At 31.4% G+C, this 19,473-nt stretch overlaps 1 protein-coding gene across 2 annotated transcripts; it reads left to right on the top strand.

Moving 5' to 3' along the window:
• Window positions 1-7,138: 7,138 nt before the first annotated feature.
• Window positions 7,139-19,064, top strand: LOC137832648 (B3 domain-containing protein Os07g0563300-like). 2 transcript variants are annotated; one of them, XM_068640931.1, is made up of 14 exons: window positions 7,139-7,555; window positions 9,861-9,942; window positions 10,192-10,290; window positions 11,089-11,416; window positions 11,537-11,876; window positions 11,996-12,092; window positions 13,243-13,417; window positions 14,631-14,710; window positions 15,188-15,235; window positions 15,319-15,582; window positions 16,155-16,204; window positions 16,556-16,669; window positions 17,749-17,819; window positions 17,952-19,064. In XM_068640931.1, exons 1-14 carry the CDS (start codon window positions 7,425-7,427, stop codon window positions 18,707-18,709), a joined length of 2,637 nt encoding a protein of 878 aa, XP_068497032.1. In that variant the 5' UTR covers window positions 7,139-7,424; the 3' UTR covers window positions 18,710-19,064. The 2 variants fall into 2 exon arrangements, with proteins under 2 accessions (XP_068497032.1, XP_068497031.1); XM_068640930.1 differs by having other exon boundaries at window positions 7,150-7,555; window positions 16,098-16,204.
• The last annotated feature ends 409 nt before the right edge of the window (window positions 19,065-19,473 follow it).

Genomic DNA, 19,473 nt, shown 5'->3' with positions numbered 1-19,473 from the left:
TAACTCATCATGACATATTTTGAGTAAATTCTGAGATCATGACATATTTTAAGTAAAGGTATTTTCAACACAGTGTGATTTAATTTTGATCTATGTGTAATGTAATTTTTTTTTAAATTTGATTTATTGTGTTTCAATTTTTTTATTCAATTTTAAATTGGGTTGGTTTAGTTTTAAACACCCTTAATTTTAAATTTTTAAAGGCAAAATCACGATAAAAATATTTGATTTTAAAGGTAACAATGCATCTGAAGCCTAATAATATTAAGACATGTGATTTCTCTGAGTTTAACCATATGTTAAGCCTTAAGCTTTTAAAGTTTTAAATTATATTTTATCATAATATTTTTTGAAGCTTATTGAAACTCTTTCATCCCTATAAAAGTAAACAAAAATGAGGGTTTGAACTAAAAATATATATTCAGGTACTTATACTAAGATCTTTAGTTTAGAGTTTTTATACTATTTCATGTGAGATAATATAAAGTTACTTATAAATTAGTTTTATCAACACATAACCATATAAGAGATAAAGTTGAAGAAATTTACTATTTTATGTTATATCTTAAACATAGTATCAAACATAATTAATTCAAAAAGGATAACTATTTTATCTTTATATTCATTATCTAGTCCTAAATGCAAGGATTTTAGAACCTATATATAACAATACTTCAACTACAAGAAAATCTCACTCTAACTCATAATTATTCTTATAATTTTTACATTTTTTTATTTTATTTGTATGTACTCTTAATAGTTTAAACATCAAAACATTATTTGTAAGCATGCATTTGTTATGTTTTTACTTACACCTCATACCTCATATGCATGTAATTTTGATTTGTAAACATACATTTGTTATGTTTCTTCTATACCTCATAAGCATAGAACTATTTTTTTTTTAATTATTATTATACTTCACAATTCAACTTAAGACAATTATTCGATGAACCACTTACTATAAGTTTTTAACTGTTTTTATTATAATTTTATGTTAGTTTGGGAGACTAGAGAAATTGATTCATATTATTTAGGTATGTATAAGGGTTGAACCACCCTTGGTTTCTGTTATTCAATCTTTATTGTTGATAAAAAAAAAATTATAATTTTTTATGCTTCCAAATATGACTTTCCTAACACTTGCATTTTTTTATCATTATTTTATAAGTTAAGTTTTAAAAGGCGTGGATGTTATTTTCAATTTTTATTGTATTATTATCTTAACACTTGTTTTTGTTTTTGCTAAGAGATATTTGAAGAACATAGTGTTAAAAAAAATGAATACATCTTTAATATTCTCAATTACTTTAAAATTCAAATTTATTTTTTTATAACCAATTCCATTATTTTCTTATCCAATACCTTAAAAACACTCATTGACACCTTTCAAAAGCTATAACATTACTAGGTTGGACCTATGTCACATGCCTTAATCATGGGTTATTGAGTATTCATATGTAAAAATTTAACCTAAAGTTTTTGTCCCATTTGATGTTACTAGTTGAGAGTATCATTGCAAATAAGATAATACTAATATAAAATCTATGACATCAAACATGCCATGATAAAGGTTCTTATAAAAGTCAAACAGTATCCATATATAACTTCAGTGAAAAAAAAAAAAATAGACCAAATAAAATTATCACTATACAAGAGATAAACCAAAATAAGAGTTTACTGCTTACATTTTTTTGTTTTCTTATTTTGTCTTTAGTCACCTAACAGGTAATGACATACTTATGAAAAAATATACTTTAGAACTCTTATGAAAAAAAAAACCTACTTAACTACTTTATTTACTAATATAATAACATATAAATATATGTTTAGAATGTTAATATAGTTATTTATCAAGTAGTTTTTTTTTTACGAATGGTTGTCAAGATATCAAAGTTCATCTATAACATACAAAATTAATAAAAAAAAGAAGATTCAATAAAAATAATTATGTTGATGAAAAAGTTATCGATAAAAAAAACATGGTATCACTGGTAATTTAGTTAAGATTTTAAAGATTCTTATTCAAAATCTTCGTCGTTAATAAAGTATTTGATAAAATAAGAAGAATAAGATATTTTTAAACGGATGTTAAAATCTATAAATCACAATAGTTGAGTTTGTAAACCCTTGAAAACAAAGGGCAACAACCGTTCCCCTTGTTTCTATCTCTTTCATTTTCTTTCTAACTTTTCTTTTTCCAAACTATCTATTCAAAAATTAGATAATACTCAATTTATTTCAATTATATTTTTAAATCTAATAATAAGTTTTTATTTATTATAAAGATATCTTATTATCCATTCACTATATTTTTTACATCAGTTTTGGTAAAGACAATTAAAAAAATATCATCTCTCAACATATATTATGTCTGGATAACGTACTCTGGGTTCATAGATTTTAAAGTAACCCTTTATTTGGTTTTGAAAATCTCTTTGAAAATAAACAATTAAGATAAGAAAAAATACTTATATGTTGTTTGAATTGGTCTTTAACACAACTTCAAAAATATATTTAAGTTGTTAGAAATGTTAAATTTCTAGTACAAGTTAGTATTTAGTATGCAGAATCTGTTAAATTTGCTTAGCTAAAACTTAAATGGATTGAAGTACATATTTTGGATATTCTCTACTCCATATTTGCTCCGCACCCGAGCTTTAAACTTGAGCGAATGCCTAATCCGTTCAATGCATCTAAAATTGGTTTAGCATATCCTCTTTGTTGTGTTATGAACTACATTGATTATATTATGTACACGAACAAATAATGATGTAGGTGTAAGAGCGTTTGAGAAGTTTTAAAAATTTTATTTGAGTTTTGGAATATAGTTATTCATATTTATATATTTTTAGTTAGATATTTAAAATATAATTTCCTTGCATATGTTCTTGTGTAGTTTACTTTATGATGTTTTTGTTACTTAGTTTTTGTCCATAAATCCCATATGGTACTATATATTGTATAGTCAGAATGTGATTTTGATTTGAGATGATAGATTTTGTTCCTCGGTGTGAATAAAATGGAAGTTGGTTCTTGGCAAATGTGATGGGGCTGCAAGACAGAGACAAACCTCTGAGGCTCTGTTTTGGTGATAGGTTAACTTTAACTTTTGTTAGTAATTTGCAGCACTTCAAATCATGTGTTAATAAAAGTGGTGAATTCAAGTAATGATTGATTAGTAGAATAAAAAACCTAAACGAAATTGAAAGCAAAATCAAAAGGAGATATGTAATTACAACTTTCATCTCTTTATATTACATGTAACATTTATTTAAACTAACTGATTTAAAGAGTATCATTAATTAAATTAAAAAATTTATTTACTTTCACATAGCATGATGTGATTAATTATTCGTTATTTCAATTTTTTATTTTTAATTTTATTTAAGTTGAACTATATAAAAAAAACATTTAATAAATACTAAAATCAGAAAAATAATTAAAATAAGTATTCAATATATTTTTCAATTACTGTTCTGTATTAACTCAAACTATTAAAGAAAGTAAATGGTAAAAACAATAAAAGAATAAAAATATAATAAAAATTTAAATAAGTTAAAAGTATAACTTATAGTTTACAAATTAAAATCTTGTACAATAATTTGTTTTTATATATTTTACCAAACCAGTAAAGTTACTTATAAAATAGATAAATAAGATAACATTTATTTTTTTTATCAAAAATATTTATAACCGTGTATCTGTTGAGTATTTTTGTTTTCTTTTTATTTATTAGGATTTTAATGAATTATTTTAAATTGACATTACTATTTTTGTGAAAAATGTTTTATTTCACTAGAATCACAGATTTAATATTTTTTTCTTAAACTAGTTCAAGCTTTGAAAAATATAGTTTATAAAAAAAAAGGTAATTTCGACCACACTAGAATTAACTTATGCTCAATTTATAGGGTGACAACCCTCACCAGTAGATAAAATACACGCTCTTAATTATTCCCCCTCAAAATTATATCCAATTAAAGCATTAACATATTTAAAAATACTTTGTAACATAGTGTAAATTAATTTTTCATTTAAGAACACACTAATAAAACATTATATTATAAGCGTAATAATATATGATATTATAAACCGATCGTATTAATATATTAAAGACATTTAATAAATGATAATTATGAAAAGTTCTTATGAATCATGATTATGTTTCATTAAATCTGGGTGACACCCTAAATATATCAATATATCTCCCTATAAATCATAGATCATGCTAAAAATCGTTTTACACTAATATTTGATAGATTCGGTCCATCACAATAAAGACTCATGACTAAATATTATAAATATATCATGTAGTAAAATGTAAGGTACGCTTTAATTAGCTTTTACTATACACTTTTAACACACAATATTTACTTGATCGTCATAATACTTTTTTCAGATCAATTCCAATCGAATTCCAACAATTAAAAGATGAGACTTGAAGTGAGAAACGAGAAAACAACCGGCACATTAACAATTGTACAATATATACCATTTATACCCACTTTATCCATAAAGATACATGGACAATACAATTAATTTGAACACAATATATTTGATACGACAAGTTAAGGGTTGATAAAGTAATTTTTTTTTATATTTGATAGTGAATCTCCATAGAAGAAGTTTTGGATGGTGTGGCAGTCTTGTTTTCATCAACAAGCTTTGGTTAAAAAAAGGTTTGATTTATGAAGGCGGTGATTAGTTATGGTCGGAAGAAACTTGAATAAACCTTGAATTAATCTATGGATTCTACGGTTGCAATTATAAGAAGGGAGCACTATGCAAACGTGTTGGTTTTTGGGAGGAAACAAGAAACGAGGAGAACAACGTTGTGGTCGAGATTGGTTATGTGGAAGGTGTGTTGGTGTCTAACACTATAGTGTTTATCATATCATAAGACCAAAAATCAAAGTGGTTTCTTGTCTTTCTTCATCTCCACCGATAATTAAGGATGACTACACTTTCAAATTGGTTGTTGGGTTTGTCATTTTCAAGTTGAATGCATGCATTTGGTTGGAACATCCATTGCTCCCAAACTACCTCCTCTACCATGGAACACGCCTTGTCTTCATCTTCACATGCACAATTTTTAAATACCCCAAAATTTATGCATTCTATATTTTGATAAATATTAAGAGATCTGAAGAGTTTGCACGGTTGGGATATTGGTTGCATGCATCAATTCTTCAATCATAAATATCTATATACAATCATACATAATTCATCTTTCAATTTGGCTCATTTTTAATTTTAAATAATTGTAGCTTACTAACTCCTTCCATCATCTGAGGTTTAGGGTTTAAGATTTAGGATTTATGGTTAATTTAAATATTAAAAAATTATTAGTATTTAAAATGATTTTTATTATTAATAAAAATTTATAAAATAATTTTTAAATTAATATTTATATTAATTAATAAATTTTAGTTACTAATATTTTAAATTCTAAATTAGTTAATAAATAACTAAAACCTTAAAAAGATAATTGTTAAATACCAATTTAAAATTTATTTTATAAATTTTAATTAATAATAAAAATAACTTTAAATATCAATAACTTTTTTAATTTATAAAACGGTCTTTAATTTAATTAAATAATAACTAATTATTTTAGTTCTTAAAATTAGTTTTTATTTAATTATTTTTAATGAATATTAACATTAATATTATCTAATTTTAAGTAGGATTTATTTTATCTTAATTTATATTATTTTAACTTTTTTTTAAGGAAGATACTAAACATGATTATGTATGTCCTTTGAGATAGTTATCAAAATAGAATATTATTCATATCCTCAATGTTACTCCCATTCTAAAATTATATGTATAGTTGGAGTTGCTTTATTTTGAATTATTGGTCTTCATATATTTAAGTCTTATTGTTTTTTCAAGTGATTACAAATTTCCTAATGGAGATACATTTATCACTCCCAAAATGATTAATAATGATTATATCCTATTGAGAAAGAGACTCCTTTTTAGTATAACTAATTTTAATAAATTAAATTTAAATCACTCAACCTAATTAAAGGGTGATATTTTGTGAGAATAATTCCTATTATAAATATTTTTTGTGCGTCTAACTTCAGGTTTTGTAGAAACATAGTATTTCTAAGTGTTTGTTTTTATTTTATGAATTATTTTCTAAATATATTAATATACAATAAAATTATCCTATCATATTAATCAAACTTAACACAAAAAATTTCTTCATTTTTTAATTCAAATAACTTTATTTTCTATTTTTCTTGGATATCCTTGTATAAATAAAACTTCTCCAAACATGACGTTACACTAAACACATTAAAAAAGGACAATTTTCTGAAGGCGCAGAACAAAGTTCTTAGAAACATAACGTGAAGAGTCAAAAACGAAAAAGCGCGTGCTCTGAACAAGAGAGAAGTGGAAATAGGCGTTGGAAGTTGCGAATTACGTGATTGCGTAGCGTGAGCTCGCGGGCCATGCAAGATAATTGGATATTCCAACTTAAAAACCCCCACTCGCAGCGCGTGAGAGCTTGACTCCACTCGCCCCTTCCATTCCTTTCACGTGCTCGCATTATCCTCATTCCTTAACTTCGATTCCAACGCGTCCGGCACCAGTCAAACCCCCTCCAATTACCGATCTGCCCTTGTCGTGTTTTTCCCGTCTATTTTTTCACTCTTTTTCTTTTTTCAATTTTATTTAAATATAAATAATAAATACTATAACATAAAACTATATCTAGTACATTATTATTATTAGGTAACATTTAATTAACTCTAAGTTTTATTATTATTTTATTAAATGAGAGCCTCATGTGTTGTTTTCCTCTTTAATGTGAAAACGGACAAGGGACAAACACGTCAAGAAGAGGCTGGTGGCAAAGTAGTGTGTTTTAAAAGTCTCACGGTTTGTTTTTTTATGGAAGGAAATAATATCATAACTGTAATAAGAAGAAACAAAAACATTAATAACCACTTTTTAAAATATTAAAATTAAAAAAAAAGTGAATATTAATTGATATATTGAAAATACTTTTTTTTTTCATGCATGAATCATTATTGTAATATTAATTGATGCTTGAAATTTTGTACATGATCCAATTAGGTTTGAAATTAAAAACATATATATAGTTAGAAGAGAGAGAACAAAAATTTCCCATTTTGTCCGTGGAGAGTGAGAGAGAGAGAGAGAGAGGGAGAGAGAAACGACGACGCCCAATGAACAGTGGTGGTACAACAACTACTACTTTTTAAAAAACCCCGTTTTTACACTTTCTCTCACTTAAAAAACACTCACTACTACTCACGCCTTCTCCTCCACTTTCTCTCTCTAAAACCCTCTTCCTTTTCTCTCTCCTTCCTTTCATCTCTCTGATTGCAGATCAGGCCGCACAAACCGTTGCGGTTGTGGATTTGTTGGGGTTCAGAGCCGCCATGGCTTCGGCTTCTTCTTCTTCGTCCAAGCTGTGCTTTAATTCTGACTGCAAGGAATTGAGGCCCGAAAGACCTAAGAAAGGTTGGAGGCTCCGTAGCGGAGAGCTAGCCGAGCTCTGTGATCGATGCGGGTTAGTAATTTTACCGCTTCACTGTTTTGTTGACTCACACAGTGTTCTGTTTGAATTTTTTTACGAAACCAAAATTCCTATTTGTTTCTTCTTTTATTTTTAAAAAATTATTATTTTTTATTTCTGTGTTTCTGTTTATTTTTTGAATTTGGATTTTGGAGCAAGTTACACGTGGCAGTAGTTAAAGAGATTGGGATTATTATCAGTTAGCTGAGGTTTCTAGGTTTGGGCATTCCTCCTGCAAATTTGGATAAAGTTTACTGCTTTATTATGTTGTTTAAAAAAAAGGAAATTTTTTTTTGGAGGGTATTGAGTAATTAGGCTTGTGATGTGAATTCGTTTTTTTTTTTTTTATAAACTTACGACGATTTTGAAGTAAATGGCAGTCTCTCTCTTTTTCTTTGGGGATTCGGTGGTATGGGTTCAACGCACCTCTTTGATTTCACTACTTCATACAGTTATTGCTGTCGGAGATGTAATTAGTGCTTTTCTAATTCTGTTGTGTTTTAAATTTGGAACTAAGTTAGGCATAGCGACGGGTTTGGTGCTTTCATGTTATGTAGTTATGATTATGGATTCGTTGCTGTTTCTTGTCGATGTTTCATCTAGAACAGAAATTTTGTATGAGCTCCTCTGCTTAGTGTATTTGTTTAAGTGTGGGCATTGTTGACATAATTATTAATACTGAGATATGGCACATGCAACTGGTCTTCGTGCTAGCCTATAAGTGTACTACTGTACTGTGAAAAGTTTCTTAGTTCTGGTGTTTTTTCTTTCTATGTTGACCATATGTACTTATTGAGGAGATTATAGTGGAAACTTTGCACTGTGATTTTGTCTATTGATAAGGAGATCACTAGAGTCTCCGACGAGAGAGTGGATCAAATGAGAGGTGGTCCTATTAAAAGGGGTGGTGGAGGACCTAAGAAATCTTGAGAATAGAAACTTTTTAAAAGTGCATTGCTTTAAATTGTTTTACTGAAGTTTGGTTTTCGGTAGAGCTCGAAAGTGATGATTGCTCCATGTGACCAATTGTACCTATCAGGAAAATGGTGGGTTGTTGTAGTCAATGAAGGTCTATGCCAAGACGTTGAACTCCTTTAAAGTTGATTTTTTTTTTCGATGAATAGTAATGATATTATTTAAAATGTTTAATATTAGGTTTTATGGTTTGTCATTTAGAATTTGATTATTTCTGGAGTTTGTACTAGTAAATTTTTCATTGAGAGTTTAGTTTTAAGTATACATTAGCAGTTTATTTACTCATTATTGTCATTTTGAATTATATTTAATATGCCAAAAGTATTTAAATTAGTGTTGTATTTTTCAAAGTACTCACGATGTGCTATTTGCTGTAACTCAAGTGCTATTACTTAATATCTACATTTTAGCATGGAGAAATTGTCTCTTCTAAGAGAGGGAGGGAAGTTAAAGAAACTATTACCTAATTGTGTTTTTGGGCAACATTTATTTAGAAAAAAATTGTTCTCGCCTTAGGAATCGGGAATTACTTTGAGTGAGATATTAGGATTGGCCGCATTGAACTAAAGTTTAATATTAGATGGACAATTCCTTTTTTCTTCTATAGTTGTAGATCTCCTTCCTTACTAATGAATCATGACTGTGTTTTTTTGTTGCTTCAGTAGATGTTCTGTGATCGAGGTTATTCTTTGTTTTTTTTCTAGTTATGGTTTTTGAAGTCATTATTGTTTACATGAATATTTCTCTTTTCAATTTGTGTCTACTTTTCAAATGCGTAGTTTGAGTTTAACATTTTCTTCTCTTGTTAGGGTGGCTCTGATATATTGTTTTCTATATTCATCTGAAAGCAGTTGTGTATCTGTAGTTAATGTGATTAACTTATTCTGTCTGAATGCTTATCTTCAATCAGATTCTGCCCTGTTCATCCCACATTCTTTAGTTAATGTGATTCTCTAAATTATTTGTATTTTTATACCTGTGGTTGGTTTGTGTACTAACTGCATGGATGATTTACATTCTATGTGTTATCTGGTCAAAAGACTTTTGTTATTTCTGCCATAAGAGGTTTTAATAGGTTCAATATCGGAGGTTGACCTTTCTGATTGCATAAACATTTGTTTTCACTCTTTCTTTATTGTAGAAAGAGCACATATATAACATCATTTTGTCTTTTGTACTTGATAAGAAACGTGTTGTTCAAGAATTTAGTTGGCTATATGTAAATAATCGTGCTTGTTGCTTATCCTGTGTTTTGATATTCTTCTCTTGCATGATGCATATGTGCTATTCTTTTAGTAAAATTTGGTTGTTCTGTGATACTTAGCTCTGCTTTTGAAGACGGGAAGTTCTGTGAAATTTTTCACTCAAATGCTTCTGGTTGGAGGAGTTGTGAGACTTGTAGAAAGGTGAGTCAAATCTTTTTTATGGTTCTTTGAAATGCTTTATTATTGTTACTGTTACTATAGTCAATGCAAAGGATGTTACATAGGTTTCCAAAGCTGAGTTTGAATTATGTAGTCGTAATTGCTGGTTAATGTTACTTGAATGCTTTATAGTATTCCTCTTACTGTGTTTGATGCAAAGGGTTTTACTTTGATTCCCGAAACTGAGTTAGAATTACGTAGTTTTAACTGATGATTAATCATTCTTTTCAGAGAATTCATTGTGGATGTATTGTTTCAAGTCATTCCTTCATGTTGTTGGATCCTGGAGGAATTGAATGTTATACATGTGCCCGCAAAAATATTATTATGGTAAGTTTCTCTACTGATTGGACATTATTCCTTCCCCTCCCCTGTTTGGGATTGACTTATGTGGTTTGTATTGCATGCATGAGTATCCTATGGGTTTTATTGATGCCGTCTTTGTTTTTTCTCTATTTCTGGTGAAATGAACTATTGAAGTTGTCATTTCATTGTCAATGGACAAATAAGGTAAAGATTTTTGGTTGAAATAATACATTTTCTTTCAAAGTAAATCTGGAAAAGACCAGTTCATCAAGAAGTGTGACGAAATTGAAAAATGTTGAAGCTGGAATTCTTATTTCATTTTGGCATTTATAGTCACACAAAAAATTCAATAGAATCAATTATAAGGAATGTCACATCTTATACTGTTTTAGATAATTACTTCAATTTTCCTTTGCTGCTCTTCCTAGTAAATTATGGCCAGACAAACCTGCTATATATCGTTGAGACATTTTTTTGACACTGCTCTTGTATTAAATTGTCCGCTCTCTTTCTTTCCACATCGTTTTTGGTTACCTCTCTTGGTTTTGTTTCTTTTGGGATGTCTAACTTTATGAATATCAAACTAGTCAGGGTTTGCCTTTGTTTTTCTACCCAGGGTTTACACATGTCCTCTCTTAGTTGATAATGCTCTTTTGTTACTACTGGCTTATTCCTTTAAATCTTAAAGTCCGAGGCGAGCAATCAAGCTGAATTCATTGCTGAAAGATGATGCTTAGACAATATCTTATTTTTATGTCCTGTTTGGATCATTGAATGAAACAGTTTTGGCATAGTAATTCTATTCTGTTATCTGTTTCTCAGCCTTCTAACCTGCCATGGCCACAATCTTTTTCCCTTCAAAATCGTTTATCGGATAGACTTAGAGATCTATCTGCTAAAGGTTGGAATCAGTTGGCTGGATCAGGTCCTGTACCCTGGAAGCAAGCGCCCAGTCTGTTCAATTCTGCTTCTTCATCCGACCTGATCTCAGATGTTCCTTCTTTAGCTGAATTATCCAGTAGCTTTGACAAAATGTATTGCAATGAAAGGTTACCTGCCTCAGCTTTGGAAAAGAAAAGTGAGGATTTTCCTGGATTACCAGTTCATTGGAATGTCACCATTTGCCCACGAGAGATGAAGCATATGAATGGTAATGCAAGCTTTGACATTTCTGAACTTTCTAGATTTTCTGTTATTTGGTTTAGAAGGTGGAATGATCTCTTAATGACTTGAAGTTGAATGTATAACTTGATTCTTCATTATATTGCAGGAATGAGGAATGAGGACAAAGCAAGTTCATGTTTAAATATGTGTCAGCAGCCTTCTTCTATGAAGGAAGAGTCATCTCCTCAACCATTTGGTTTGCCTGTACCTAATTCATGCCAAAACGAAAGAAATGGTCAACTTGGGGTAACTGGAAGTCACCCTCAACAGACTCCACCACCTCCAGGAAAGCAATTTAATGGCACTATGCATTTAGCACCTGACTCATCAGGTGAGGCTCAGGTTCGCAATGGGCGGCCTCGAGCAGATGCCCGAGGAAGAAACCAGTTACTGCCACGGTACTGGCCCAGGTGTACTGATCTAGAACTACAACAAATATCCATAGAGTATCCTTCAAATCACATAATTGTGGTGTTGGTTTAGATAATTACTATTTTAATGCACTTTGATTTCCAATTATGTCTATTGCCATACTGGAAGCTACAGTATCTTAACTCTATCACAGTTCAAATTCTGTAATTACTCCCTTGTTTCAAAAAACCTTGAGTGCAAGTGATGCTGGACGAATTGGACGTTTAGTCCTACCCAAAAAGTGTGCTGAGGTTGGTCTTGAGATTCTTCAAGCTTCTCATGGGATAGTATTTTTGGTTTGAATATACGTTCCGTAGATGCTTTATGTTCACAGTAAACTGAATTTATAATTTAGCAGTTATAATAATTAACAATTGACTGTCTGTCTTGTGAAATGCTTGCATACCATAATTTATTGTTTTGTTTTGACCATTAATTGTAATTTGTAATATTATTAACCTCCTTCATATTTCTCTGGAATGCATATAGTAAACTAGAAGGGTGAGCTGAATACTTGTGATCAGGATCAGTGACTTTTCAGAACCAAGAGTAGGAACCAAGAAAATATCAATGTGGGAAAACATGTCCATGCCTTAGAAACTGACTAAAGAATGGGACGATGCCCCTAAATTGCTTGCTTAAATGAAATTTTGGTGTTTAGGAAGATTATTTGAGGGCCTATCATGGTTCATCACACGTTTTATAACCAGTTGATTGGAGGGAAGATTTTAGTGTTGACTATGTTGACAATTAAAAATTATTGATATATTAGACTAGTTCACGTTAGTTATGATTGGTGAATGCAATACTGAAAAAGGGATTTATTGGTGATATAAGACTTAAATAGGCTAACAAAATGTGTAGGCCAATTTTAGGTTCTTCCATGAAGTAGATAGTAGAAAGTATGAAGAGTTTGATTTAGTAGATGGAGCTGAAGAAAGAAAGGTCACTGATAGGCATTTTGAGTACTGTGAAAAGGATTTTGTAGTCCTCACTCAAAATGCCAGGCTGGGAGAATTGCCTGACAACTTGAGGAGAACTCTAGAAAGGTATGATGAAAAGGCTTTAGGTTTACCTGGTTTTTTCTTAGTTTCCAAGCCGCCCTTGTAAATTTTATGAATATCAAGACTAGGCTTTTAATAAGCATGTTAATTCAACTGTCCCCTGATAAATAATATAATGGAATGCAATCTTTATGTACTTGATGTTGGTCAAGTTTAGTTTCAATTAACTGGAGATTAGAGTTAGTCATCTGTATTATTTTGGATTGCTGTGAAGGTGTGAAATTGGTTTTAGGTATTTGCAGTAATAATTTGTTTCTTATTGGCGTGGTCATCTATTTTTTTTTCATGAATATTCTATCAAGGGTTATATAACATTATATTCTGTTCCATGAGACAGACCTACTTCCCACCAATTTCTCAGCCTGAAGGATTGCCGCTTAAAATCCTTGATGCAAAAGGAAAGGAGTGGATATTTCAATTTCGCTTCTGGCCAAACAATAACAGCAGAATGTATGTTTTAGAGGGTGTCACTCCATGCATACAGTCCATGCAGTTACAGGCTGGTGACACTGGTAAGACATTGTCACGAAGGTGATTTGTGTATTGGAAAATATAGAATTTTCTTCTTGTTCATTTCTTTTTAAACGAAACTTTAGCCTCATGAGTTATATTTGCACGCACCTCTCTGTGCCCATTGTTAGGAATTATGGGTTAAGTGTTTAGAAAGAAAAAGAAGAGTGACAAAGATGACAAATAACTGTATGGAATACATTGAAATGTAATTTGCTAAATACCTAAAGCTAGTCGTACTAATAATTAGGTCAAGTACTACTACTGTTTGTACAAGTCCAAACCCTCTGATAGCAAAACAAATGTGTCCCTGCGGATAAAATCCATCACAAATAAGAAACAGATATTTAAATGGGTATCTGCAGGCAATTTAAATTAGTTTTTTGTCTACCCTGCTTGGAAACGGGAAGGAGATGGATAACTTACTACCGATCCCTGTAGATATCCTACAGCCACCAACTTGGATTTATTTATATGTGCTATTATTGATATCTTTGGCTTATTGAGAACTTATGCCTTGGTGTGCCGTTGTCTTATTTGAATTTATATTTAGAAAGATAATTTTTTAAATAATTTGAATTATTTTATTCTGTTTAAAAGTATGACAAACCTTATGTATTTATATTATGGGAGAAAAAGAATGTAAATTTGCGTACCTTTAAACTGTATTTTAGGAGAATTGACCGAATAATTAAACTAAATTTTAGACATTTTACAACTCTTTAAAGTTATAAATTCATAGGGATATGTGTCACGATTGGGAGTCTAAATTTTACAGAAGAATTGTTAATTGATTTTTATTTTGTATTTTCTCTAAGTTTTTGAAAATATTAATGGATATCTGCGAATATAAAAACCTGTTGGTAAGTTTTAACAGGTACCTCTTTGCTCATTCTGACCCACTCTCGTCCCTGTGGCTAACTACCTAATCAGGAGTTTACTTTATTTAAGCTAGAAAAGATAGTGATTTTATATTATGACATTTATAGAGCTATTTTTCACAAGCAGAAATTTGAAATTTGATAAAAGTAGTAGAACAGTTACGCTTGCATTCAGGACTTCTATATTATTATGCTTCAAGATCTTGCCTTGTATAATCCGTTTTGGATCTATCTGCCTCATGTGATTGTCTTTTTTTCCTTTCTTTTCTGAGTGTGCTGTACCACCATCTAGTTGAGTTCTAGTTTTATGGCTGACCTGAGTTGTTTTCCTCAGTAACATTTAGCCGGTTGGAGCCAGAGGGAAGGTTGGTTATGGGATTTAGAAAGGCTTCAAGTGCTGCGCCATCTGACCAGGTAATTGTTTTAACAGCCACAATGTATAATTTTCTGAGGTGTAGTTATGTTTTTTAGTATAAGACATACAATTGATTGAAGCTTTGTCTACTACTAAGTCTGTTATTAGCTGAATGCTTGTATGGATAACTATATATGCTACATTAGTCAGGAGACATATGTACAAACACTGCACTTTCCTTAATTAAGATATTTTGGATACAGTCTGAAGGTTCTATCATGCTCTACTCTATAATTGGACTTCAATTTTTTATATTGTCCGGGCCTGGAGTCAGCATAGGTTACTATGGCTTACCTTATAGTCGTGGATATTTTCTTATTAAGGACAATTTATGAATTGAATTAATAGTGCAATTTTTTGTTTGCATATTTTGCATTTTTATCAAATCCTCTATATATTTTTACCTAGTTTGATGAAATTTTGAACTTGTATACTTACAAATTACATCTGTCGTGCGCATATATTTCTTTTTGCAGGACAATGAAACCAATAAGTCTGGAAATGGATTTTCTGCACATGGTGAAGTTAGTATCAAACAACCAACTGCATTGTATAACGTTTGGTATTTACATTATTCTCATGGTTGCATTTTTCACCTATCTTTTAGGTTGAATTGGCTGATCCTAATTCATGGTCTAAAGTTGATAAGTCAGGATACATAGCAAAAGAAGCACTGGGGAGTAAATCATTAATATCTAGGAAAAGAAAGAGCGGCTTATTGGGCTCAAAGAGTAAACGACTAAGAATTGAAAATGAGGATTTAATAGAGCTGAAGATTACATGGCAAGAAGCTCAAGGTCTTCTCCGCCCTCCTCCTAGCCACATTCCGAGCATTGTTGTGATTGAAGGTTTTGAATTTGAGGAATACGAGGTACCTTTATTCTTGCTTCATAAAGGATTATGGATTGCTGATGTTTTTATTCTTTGTGATGCAATGACCTATATCCTCTCATTCAATGTTTTAATACTCCAATTAAAAATGATATTAAATTTTTCATTTCAAAATAGCCACATAAACTAACCAAATGATAGTTCTGACGTGTCCATCTGCTGGCAAAATAGTTAATCCATTATGTAATCTTATTTGAAATATAGTCAATGTATTGTAAGATTTGTGAGTAGAAAATACTGAAGTTTAATAGTCATTGGCTGTGTATAAAGGGAAAGGAGGACTAATGATTCTCAACTGGTCTTAGTTGGGGATGTTGTATGCTAAATCTTCAAATTCTCACATCTATCTTCTTCCTCATCATCCACCCCTTGAACTAAACACATCTCAGGCTTAAAAGCTGAAGTCAGAGTCTCTAGAGTTGTGCATCCAATGTTGGATTGCAATTTTATTGTCTACCTAATGGTCATCTTTCTTGGTGCTTTATCTCATTGAAGGAGTTCTGGAAATTATCATGTATTGTGGAAACCTTTATGCTGAAAATAATTTTACAGGAAGCTCCAGTGCTTGGGAAGCCAACAATTTTTACCAGTGATAATGTGGGGTAAATTACTTATCCTTAATAATATTTGATCACCTTCTTTATGTCTTGGATTTTCATTTAAATTTTTACGTAGCAGTTGATATATCCTTTATATATAGAGAGGGAGAGAGAGGATGGATCAAGTGACTCCAGGAGTACTCCTCATCCTCACCTTTCATTTTCTCTTGATCTGATGCTCAAATATATTTTTTTTTTTGGGGGGGGGGATGTTTTGTATAAATTTTATTGTTGTGCATGTCTTGACATTAAGTTCCCAAGAAACACACTTTAATTTCCCATTTTGACTAGGTAATATTTTTACTTTGTTTAACCACATAATAAATTGCCAGCAATGGTCTATATTTGTCCCAGTGAAAAGATCCAGTGGGCTCAATGCGAAGATTGTCTCAAGTGGCGCAAATTACCAGCTAGTGCGCTTCTTCCATCAAAATGGACGTGTTCTGATAATTCATGGGATCCAGAAAGGTACCAAGAGTGATCTATTGTCTTAATTCTCATTGGCGTTTTTGGTCTACCACGTTATCATTTGCATTTTTTTCTGACCTGTAAATACACTTGAAATTTACAAGCGTTCCCGATTGAATAAGAATGTATTTCATATGTTAGCCGAAAGTGATCCGTGATGTTTAAGAGGGTGTCTTTCTGAACCTTAGAGACATCTAGCTAACATGTATATCCCTTTCATAATATTTATTTTGAATTCAAGTGAAAAGGCTATGACATGCATCGTTCACGTGGGTTACACCTCACTTTCTTTCTCTTTTCATCTTTGCACCCTGACTTTCTGAGATGCAAATGAAGGCTAAATAACGGTGGAAAAGAGTGGAAAGTTGGCAAATCAGGGAAAAGTTAGAATTTTTTCATACAAATGTGAAATGAAATGAGATGGAAGTTGAAATAACATAATCAATCATGTTGTATTTTTTTTATCATATGTCACGTTAAAATCCCCTATAATCGATTATGGGGGTGGCATAGATAATTATGTGGTTAGTTTTTTATTTTCAATTTTTAAATATAATAAGTGAATAGAGTAATAATAATAATATAAAATCATATAAAATAATACTATAATAAAATACTTCCTTCTCATTTCTCTTTGTTTATTCTAAATGTGGACCACTTTCATTTCCACTCATTTCTTATCTCTTTTTTCTTTCTTTCCTTCTTCATTCTCTCCCTTTCCATCATATCAAATTAGGTAAGAAGGTTTGTTATTTAAGATGTATTTATCTGTTTTAATTTATTATACAACACTTAGCATCCTTTCCCATGGGACATAGTTGACTGGAGATAGAAAATATAAGTGAGAGAAGAGGGGTTGAAAAATTGACACCACCATACCATGCATCATGCCAAGATACAACGTTTATTTTCACCCTCTTCCCTCAATTTAGTTCGTGTTCGTTCACACAAGTGTGTGATTAATTTATCAATCTAACAAGGCTGTCCTGCTGAATCATTGCCCAAACTTTATAACCTATTATTATATATCCAATATGTAAGAGCATTATCTTTATTTATTAAATTCTCTATGCTGCTAGATCTTCTTGTTCAGCTGCACAAGAGCTGACAGCAGAACAACTTGAGAATTTGCTACCTCCGTGTAATTCAGGTTTGAGTAGTTTCATTGCTTCACTCAGAGCAAATTTTTCAGATCCCTTGTCACGTATGATGTAATCTTTTGTAGAACGAATTGTAAATATAGAGCATGGAAACTATGGTGTTAAATGCATTTGTTTGGCAGCTGTTCCCAAGAGAATGAAGGCCACCAAACAGGATCCTGATAATGCTGAAGCTTTGGAGGGACTTGACACCCTCGCAAATTTAGCTATCCTGGGAGAGGGTGAGGCACTCCCAGCGTCAGCCCAGGCCACAACTAAGCACCCACGCCATAGACCTGGCTGTTCTTGCATTGTTTGCATTCAACCTCCCAGTGGAAAGGGCCCCAAGCATAAACAGACATGCACATGTAATGTATGCTTAACAGTGAAGCGACGTTTCCATACCCTTATGTTACGGCGTGAGAAGAAGCAATCCGAAAAGGAAGCAGAGACAACTCGCAAAAAACAACAGCAACAACATCCTCAACCTCTACCTTCGTCTGAAATTTTGCTTGACGAAGATTCATTACCCTGTAGTAACACAGGTGATAGCAGCCCAAACCAGAACAGAGAGGGTAATGATGGTTCTGATGATGATCCTAATAGAATAAAATCATCTGCTTCACCATTCAAAGGCCAAATTGACCTCAATATCCAGCCAGAGCGAGAAGAAGAATTGTCACCTGGTTCAGATTCTGGTGGCATGATGAAGTTGCTCCATGATGCTGCCACTGAGAGATATCTGAAGCAGCAGACTGTGAACTCCGGTACTGGAGATTCTGCAGGAAGTCAGTCACAGCTGGTAGGAGATGCAATGAGGGAAGATAAACTTAGCAATGGTGTTACCCATGGCAGTAGTAGTCATAGTACTGATAGGAACATGGCCAATCTTTGTCCATGAATGTGTGAAAATCATATTGGCTCTGGCCATATTGATAAGTTCTTGCAAAGCTATATTGAAGTGGGGAAAGATTTTGCTGTACATTTTATCCGCTTCGGCTTCTTGCTTTTTCATGTTTGTACATAAAGAGGGGTAGGAAAAAATGGTGAGAAACCAATATATTCTGGTAATATAAGTGGGCATCTTAGTGGTTTGTGTAGGAAATGGAAAACTATGAAATGCAGCTGAATTGGGGTAGTAGGTTGAAGCTGTTTAGTTTCTTTTGAGAGCTCACCGTGCCACCTGATTTCAACAACGTTGGAAATGTAACTATGCCTAATTTGTTCTCCCAATTTATTCTCCCAATTTATTCTTAGTCTGTAATATGTTTATACTTTCTAGTATCCGTGCGTTGTTCCTCTTGATTCGAATTTGGGAGCACAATATTTACAAGTTTTCAGCAAGCAACTTCGTTGCTGTGTATACAACTAATGATAGCACCCATCCCTCGTCTTATTTTAATATTTAATACCCTCATGTTCAAATTGTAGTTGTTGTTTCAGTTTTTTCATCATTTTTTTCTCAATCTAGTAGTTTGCTTTAGATTTCATATTTTAATTAACAATTCAAACGTGATAACAGTTTAGGCTGTAGTTTGAAACTATAAAGTTAACAGAGTTTTCAAAACTAGTTAAAATCTACAAAGTCAATCTAACTTTGAACAGATTTAATCCAATCACCCTTTTCCAACTTTCCATGCACCTGTTTTACTTATATAAATGTAA

Source organism: Phaseolus vulgaris, chromosome 6, assembly GCF_000499845.2.
Source record: "Phaseolus vulgaris cultivar G19833 chromosome 6, P. vulgaris v2.0, whole genome shotgun sequence".
NCBI lineage: Eukaryota > Viridiplantae > Streptophyta > Magnoliopsida > Fabales > Fabaceae > Phaseolus > Phaseolus vulgaris.
Note: the sequence above shows the minus strand (reverse complement) of the source record. Positions and strands in the feature narration are given on the sequence as shown.